At 38.1% G+C, this 7,907-nt stretch overlaps 1 protein-coding gene across 1 annotated transcript; it reads right to left on the bottom strand.

The window, feature by feature from the left end:
• Window positions 1-1,205: 1,205 nt before the first annotated feature.
• On the bottom strand, window positions 1,206-7,699 carry LOC115807362 (leukocyte elastase inhibitor-like). The gene is made up of 6 exons (XM_030768304.1): window positions 7,506-7,699; window positions 5,260-5,386; window positions 4,884-5,001; window positions 3,996-4,138; window positions 2,045-2,212; window positions 1,206-1,598 (listed from the first exon to the last, which is right to left on the bottom strand). Exons 1-6 carry the CDS (start codon window positions 7,697-7,699, stop codon window positions 1,206-1,208), a joined length of 1,143 nt encoding a protein of 380 aa, XP_030624164.1.
• Window positions 7,700-7,907: the final 208 nt, after the last annotated feature.

The following is a 7,907-nucleotide window of genomic DNA, read 5'->3' as shown; positions in this document are numbered from 1 at the left end:
TGAGCCACTATGCCACTATGTGACCTGTCAGAAACTGGCAAAAGGCCCAAAAGAAAACATCACTCTTGTCAGGAAGCACCAAGACGGAGGACACAAGTGCGGGCAAAACTGAGGTTTTAATAAATCAAATAAACAAAAGAAGCTTTACACAGACAGGTGTAACAGGAGACCAGAGGGGAGTGCACACAGGTAACGAAGCAGCTTAGGACACACGGGACTATTCCAAAACACACAACAGAAGAACGGCTCAGTAGACACGGGAAGGTGTAGACTTCCCACTGACTGATCCGACGGAGGGGTTTAAATAGGGAGATGTGTAATGGGAAACTTAAGTGAGGGCAGGTGTGCGGGATGAGAGTGATCAGGCCGGTGATTAGTAGACCGGCAACGCTGAGCGCGGAATGGCTGAGACTGGCGAGGGAGGAGGTGAGGTCGTTACAACTATTAACTGAGGTGAGGGGACCCTGCCGGGCATTTCTGCATTTTTCTGTACTTTGCAGTTCCAACAGTTAATCTTTACTGACAATATATCGACTAATACATTGACTAACAGGTATCTCAAAGGTGTTGATAATAAAAAGACAGATTACGGATATGATTTCTTAAATCATTTATTAGTAAAACGCCAGCCTTGTTTTATCAATGTATGATTGAGTTTCAGATTGCTATCATGTATTTCAAATTTTGCTTTATTTCAGCAAAAAAAAAAAAAAAAATTGCTGCCCATTATCAGGAAAGAGACATGACATATTGTTATTTGCTGTTTGGTTTATAGACAAGCAAATTTTTCTTTGTTGAATAGGTTGCTTTGGAGATACTGATAGATTAATAAAGATCATGTTTTGTTTTTTGTTTTTTAATTGCTGAGGTATGTAGGGTAGAGGAGGTGTACGACTTTTTAACTTTAAATGTATTTTATTTTTTAAGAGTTGTCTTCTTATTTTGACTGTGAAAAAGACATGAAAGAGAAAACTGTGCTTCATTTAAAAAAAAAATTAAAATACAACTTTAGAGCACAGTATTTAACTTATGGGAGGTTTATGTGAGAATTCAAGCAAAGTTCCTGAAATGCTGCACCAAAATATTTTTATAACATCTAGAAAGTCATCAAAATCTGATTTACTGCTAATATATTTTATGTGCAGTGACTGAATGTGAATCAGGCCTATTAACAGAGAGTGGAATGCTACAGCAGCAGGTGAGGTTTAAGGAGAGCTGTAGCGGCCACAGAAAAGGATGCTCTGAGTGGGGTTGTGTCGGATGAAAAAGAGGAAAGGGTGATCCGCAATGAAAACGGGCCTGGCACTAAGAACATTCACAACTGCACTGGTCGCCCCAGCTGCCTCTGTGCCCTCCTCATTCACCTCCACAAAGGACTTGTGCACCACCTTGGACAGCACCAGATCTTTGTTGGGTGACATTCCTGAGAAGTCAGCTTGGTTAAAGGCATCCACCATGCCCATGCTGATCAGGAGATCTTTCAGGTCATAGGTCTCCTCCATCCTGAACCTGGGCAGGCCAACTTCTACCACCACAGGATTCATCTTATCTGGTCTTGTCCATTCAACAAAATTGTCATAGAAGAGTTCCTTCTCCAGCTTTGAAAAAAGGGAAGACAACAAAAAAGTCTATTTGTGCAGATAGAGAGACTAAGCACATAGTTGCTAATAGCATATTATATACCAGGACTGAAAGAGTCTGACCAGCAGAAATGTGAAGATTGAAAGACAATTATGGTACTCAGTGGTAATTCTCAAAAACATTTCCAGATTACTCCAAAGTTACCAACATACTATAGCATATGAAGCAAAACATATCGTCCCAAGGATTTTTGCTGATGAATCCAGGCCTGTACAAGTCTTCCACCAAACATGTCTCCGAATCAATCATAAAACTTTTATTTTACTGTTGCCCACTTTCAATAGTTTTAAAAAATCCAGAGGAAGAAAAAAATCAGTAAGAAAAATACTAAAGATCAATCTATTATCAGTCTGTCATTTTCACACTTAGATCAGATTGTACATGGGTCATAATTTAGTCTTACCCTCTCAAGACCTGTGGTGTCATCATCTATCCCATTTGGGAGCATGATGAGCATGCTAAGGTCCTTTCCTCTGTAAGGAAGTTCTAGAATCTGAGTGTTGACCTCAGGGACAGTGGCCATATTAAACTGGTCTGTCTGAAACATCATTTGCACTGGTTTTGTCTCATTCTGGAAATAAAGATATATTAAGACCATGTTTAGGTTGTATAGCGGACATCATCACGCTTACTGGAAAACATCAAATTGGAACTTCCTATCACTATGTCTTATAGCTTGTAATGTTGGCCCTATCTAGACATTGATGAGGTGCTAGAGTAACATGCTACTGTAGTTTTACTTTCTACAGTGTTGGGATAAAGCAGCACAAAGTAACACACTACTGTAATCTAATTACTTTCCTCTGTAACAAAGTAGTGTAATGCATTACAGTTTACAATATGTTGTTCCATTACAGTTGCTTAATTTCAGTACTTGTATTACATATATATGTTGAAGGAAATTATATTAATTACATGGAATATATTACAAAGCATAAATTTCATCCATATAATAATACCCATGTCTGTGTTTGCATGACTGCTGACATATGTAACTTGAGTCCGTAGCTGCTAGAATGAACCTCACAGGCTTTTTATACCATGATCTTCAAAAAAAAAAAAGTTACCAAAGTCAAATCCCACTGAGACGAACGTTACTTCACGGTTGAATCTAAACTCTCATGCTCCAATTCAGCCTTTCTTTCTTTCTTTGTTTTTTTTTTTTGTTGTTGATGTGAAGAGACTCTTTCAAAGAGGAGGAAGTAAAATGTGTTCATCTGAAGCAATGGTTTGGTAATGTGCTGAGTGCATTTGATAATGTGCATATGATTTTCTTTGAAAAGCCTTTCTGTCTGTAGTTTATGTTTGCACGAACTACTTTACCACTGTGTAGCCTCCTTTGTTTTATTTTTAATTGTGAACATATAATATAATTTATTCACTCATTCATTTCTTAAACTGCTTATCCCAATAATTATCCTAATAAGTGCTGGGGCCTATCCCAGGGCAAACACACAGACACGTAGGCAATTTAGTATCTCCAGTTTGCTTTGGACTGTGGGAGGAAACCCATGCAGACATGGGTAGAACATGCAAATTGCACACAGAAAGGACCAGCCAGGAATTGAACCCAGGACCTTCTTGCTGTGAGGTGACAGTGCTATCCACTGTGTCGCCGTGCCGCCCTTATTTATATAAGATGTATTTCCAAGGTGAAGCTTTCCTTGTAAAGGCCTTAACTTGCTGGCCCATATGTTTTCTGAGTGAGTCATGTATAGTTACTTAGTGTGTTGATGAACCATTGATGAAGTACTGGAAGGACTGTTACATGTCATGCATGTTCTTTCCATTTTGCGTATCTGTAAGCATTTTAGAGAGTAACGTAGAAGTAAAGTTATGAATAGTGTGATTACTTTGTTCCTGGAAGAGATGAATAAAATGTCATTTATATGTATGTACTTGTCATAGTGAACTGTAATATTGTGGTAATAGCAGGTAGCCTACTGATCCCAGATTAACTGTTAACAGAAGATCAATTGCTGGTCCAGTTGCTGTTTACACATATCAAGCTGACTGCCTAAATGCGCCCAATCAAAGCTTTTATGTTAAATGTAACCATAGAAATGCAAGTAAAATAATAATAAGTCAGCATTTGGAGATCAAACTTATATTAAGGTCAAACTGGTCTGTTCAAAGTGATGTCCTCTGTTACTTTGCATTGGAACATGTGTGACATTCCTGTCAAAGAGGCTTCTGTTCTGTTCTAAGTTTAGCTCCTTCTCATGTTGATAGAGCTGAAGTACTAACAAACAAACCTTCAAATACTTTTTTTGTAGTAGAACTCTGTCCTCAGTATAATATTTTTAAGGTACAAAACTCTCCTCAGTCTAATATTTTTAAGGTACAAAATATACCTTATTCAGCTGAAATGGAACTTGTATAGTGTCACTCTCTGCAAACTTTCTCTTCCAGAAGCCCTTGAAGTAGATGGCATTAACCAAGACAAGTATTGTCTGTGAAGATACAATTCCTTCAGCCAACAGGTCCTTGATTTTGTCTGTGATGAAGTTCATTGTAGCATTAGTCAGCAAGTAAAGAGGCAATAACCAACCTAACAACTGTTCAACTCATTAAATAGCTCTTTAAGTATTGCACAAATCACAGCTATCATGGCTAATTCTGTCTGGACTCTTTGAATTAGATTTACCAAATGTTTACTGCTGTTTTAGTACACATAAAACACTAAGCACAAACAAAAAATCAGAGGAACTAACTGACTATGATGACACACACAGATTTGCTGGTAATGGATTAGCAACGTATGTAGTGTTAGTTATTTGCGCAACAGCTTGACAGTTTAATTTTGGGTGTTTCTGTGGCTTTGTCAACTGTTATGGGTGGGACCCACAGAATTAGGGATGTCAGGAAGAAATCAGTGCCATGCAGACAGATGAATTTGTGCATTTAATTAGATTTATAAAGTTTCACCATCATTATCCATTGCTTGGACTGTTCAATGCTTAGTAACAGGCAGGTACAAACTTCAAAGTATCTCGTAGGTAACTGCACAAGACTGTATTAACATTTTCAAAAAGAACAATGCAGATCTGAGAGAACACCCCCCCCCCCCCACATGTAAAGCCCTTTGAGACTATAAATAGTGATACTGGCCTCTGAATAAACTTATATTATTATATTATTATTATAGTGGATTATGAACTGAACTGAACAGGTTAAAAATGAAAGATGAGACATGTTGGTCAAACACTCAAACTTGTGTATACGTTGACGATAAAACTGACCTTGTGTCTGTTTCTCCACCCAGTCGTTTATGTTCTTACGGACAGCCTCTGGGTTTGATCTGAAGTCCACAGCATCCAGTTCAGCCCCATAATATTTTTGGGTGTCGTTAAGGAATTTCTGGCAGAATTATCATAGAATAAGAAGATAAATACTTGTATTCGTATGAACTAATTGAATATACTGTCTCAGTGGACAGTCACAAGTTCCAGACAATAATCAAACTCCATTCAATTCAAAGAAGTGCTCTTTACATTAGGCTGAGTCCTGGAAATTGACAGACAGAAACAGGTTCAGCTGTGGGAATCCTCTAACAAGAGTATGTACAATGCCATCTGAGCGTTTCTTGTCACATCTTAACTACAAAAATGATCCCACCTCAACAAATTGGAAGGACTGCTCTCCATACAGGCGGTTGGCCAGGCTCAGAGAATATGGGACTCCCTCTTTGTTCAGCTCACTAAAGAGACTGCTGAAGCCCATATGAATAACCTCCTCAGCTTTGCTAATAGGAAGACACTGAGGAAAAAATATATGCTCATGTAAAACATACAATGTAAAAGTTCCAGCTCAGAGACACTGTATTCTATTTCAGGGCTCTGTTTCGTCCCAGGGAAGGGCTTAGCCCCACTTCAAACCTGTGAGGATGATCACAGATCTGAGTGTTCATCATGATTGTCACTTTACTAGATCTCATCATCAAAAACAAAACAGTTCATAAGCAGCAATGATTTTTAAAATATCATAAGAAAAGATATTTGCAAAGTCTTTTTGCAAAAATTAAAATATTTCTGCATTTCTGAAGCAGAAAAAAAGTTAAAAGTAAGAACAATCAATAAAGATACATTACATACCATATATTCTTCAGTTACTTTTAACAGCTTAGCATAATGCTCCCCCCTCCATGTTCAGCATTCAGCTTGACTGGTCTGATCATCTGTTTAGTTAATAATCCTGTGCACCAGTTTCTGTTCATTTATCCTTAGTTCGACTGGGTAGAAATACCCCTGCTTTTCTGCTGTTTATTTACAAAATCTTGCCATTAATGAGCACAGCTATGAGCAAAGCATCTGTTTAAAACCAAGTATGTCCCTCTGTCTGAAAAACCCTCTTAGTGAATCAGTGAAAACCTTGCCTGTACACTGGCCCTGTTTCCTGGCTGTTCTTATTCCTGTGTGTTGTCAACCTGTTAGTGTGAGTCCAGTCTACCTGCCAATGTGTTAACCCTGTTCTAACTCTTGAATAGAGATTCAAGTCCCCCTGACACTCCCCTTCCATACTGTAATCCTTAACAATCAGAAGCGCTGAAGAAGCAAAATGCTTTAAGAAATTAAATTACTGTTCACTGATTATTTCATATTATATTCATATTACATATTATTTCACTTAATAACAGTGTCTGTAAAGGTATAAGTCACCTAAAATTGAGTTTTATAACTTAATTTCTTAAAGTTACATCAAATTTTCAGGGCTCTTTTTTAAGCTCAGCAACAGCCAACATCTTTCATCAAAAGTTGCATTCACCAACAACTGCCATGTTATGTCCAAACTGTCAACCTTCTAGCCCGTGAGTTGGTGGTTACTTATAGAATTCATATTACAACCTTGATGAGAGCCGCGGGTAGCTGAGGTAGCTTCTGTATTTGCTGTCCTTGTTGTACTTGCTGTATTTGTGGTGCTTGCTGTTCTTGCTGAAATGATACAGGTGCGGCCATCCCAGATGCCAGGATTTTGGTAAAGCACAGGACCTACAACGTCATTTTGATTAAATACATGGTAGTTTGACTGTTGAGAATGCTAGAATGATCTGAACAGACTGTAACAGGGCTTTATGACTGCCATATTGTTATTAAAATCTTAAACAATGCATTTTTCTACAATTGCTGGAAAAAATTAAAGCGTCTGCTTTGTCATGCAAGACGTGTTTGTATGAGAACTCAACCGTTACATGGAATGGTTAAATAGGAAAATGTTTAAATAACTTTATGCACCATCATGCATTCAGCTGTATAATATTACAAGGTCTCCATTTCAAAGTTAAGTGAAAACTACAAGTAGATCAAAGGTTATCTGAGCACCTAAAAGTTAGACTTCGTCTCCAGGTGAACATTCCAAGACATTTCTATTAAGACAGGTACGATACTCCTCATAATTTATGAATGACTGTACTAAAGCATTGTCTCTCTTTCAGTCTCTACAGACAGACTAGATCTGAGATTTTATGAGACACAACCCACTTCAATCCTGTGACAGTCATTCATTTTCACAGACAGACTGTGAGAAAATAAGAGGTTTTGTGCAGAACAGGTGGAGTCTAACCTGTATTCTTTGGTGTGTCTCATGACAACCACAGAAAATATTTAATGCACATAGGAGTGGTAATCTGTGTAAATCTCTGTTGCTTGTATTGATACTTTTAATCTCAGAGGACATTAATTGCTCATAGACACCCTTATAACCCAACCTTACTCTAGACACATGACTTAAGCAAGTTAAAACCTATAGTTTTTACCATTCCATTACCAGTCCAGTTGCTATCCCTAAGATGACACATTCCTAACTCCCAATATATTCATGTGCCCAGGTCTGAGAGCTGAGACCAAAGAATGTCCCATATTGGCCACTGTACAGAGAAGCTGTGCAAACTCACCTCAGACATCTGAGCTGCAGTGTTTCCCTCAGCACCCAGATAGACCATGGTCAATGCTGAGGAGATACTCAGAGGAGAATAGAACACATTGCCTGTCTTATTGTTCTCTCTGATCTTCTTGAACAGGTTGAGGGAGAAACTGGTGTTTGCTACAGTTAAAGATGCCATTTTTCAGAACCTGAGAAGAGCACACAGAAACACTGCAGAGTGTCAAACATTTGAGTTATAATAATGAACCAAAGCATACAGCACATTAAAAACATTCCTCATGACTGAATTATGTTGTTTTAGTCCCAATTTCACAGACAGTCAGAAATCAACTTAATTTCTTCAAAATGCAGCATGTGACTGGGTGATCTTGGTTACCACACATACT

Source organism: Chanos chanos, chromosome 3, assembly GCF_902362185.1.
Source record: "Chanos chanos chromosome 3, fChaCha1.1, whole genome shotgun sequence".
Classification (NCBI taxonomy): domain Eukaryota; kingdom Metazoa; phylum Chordata; class Actinopteri; order Gonorynchiformes; family Chanidae; genus Chanos; species Chanos chanos.
This window is presented reverse-complemented; position numbering and strand designations above follow the sequence as displayed.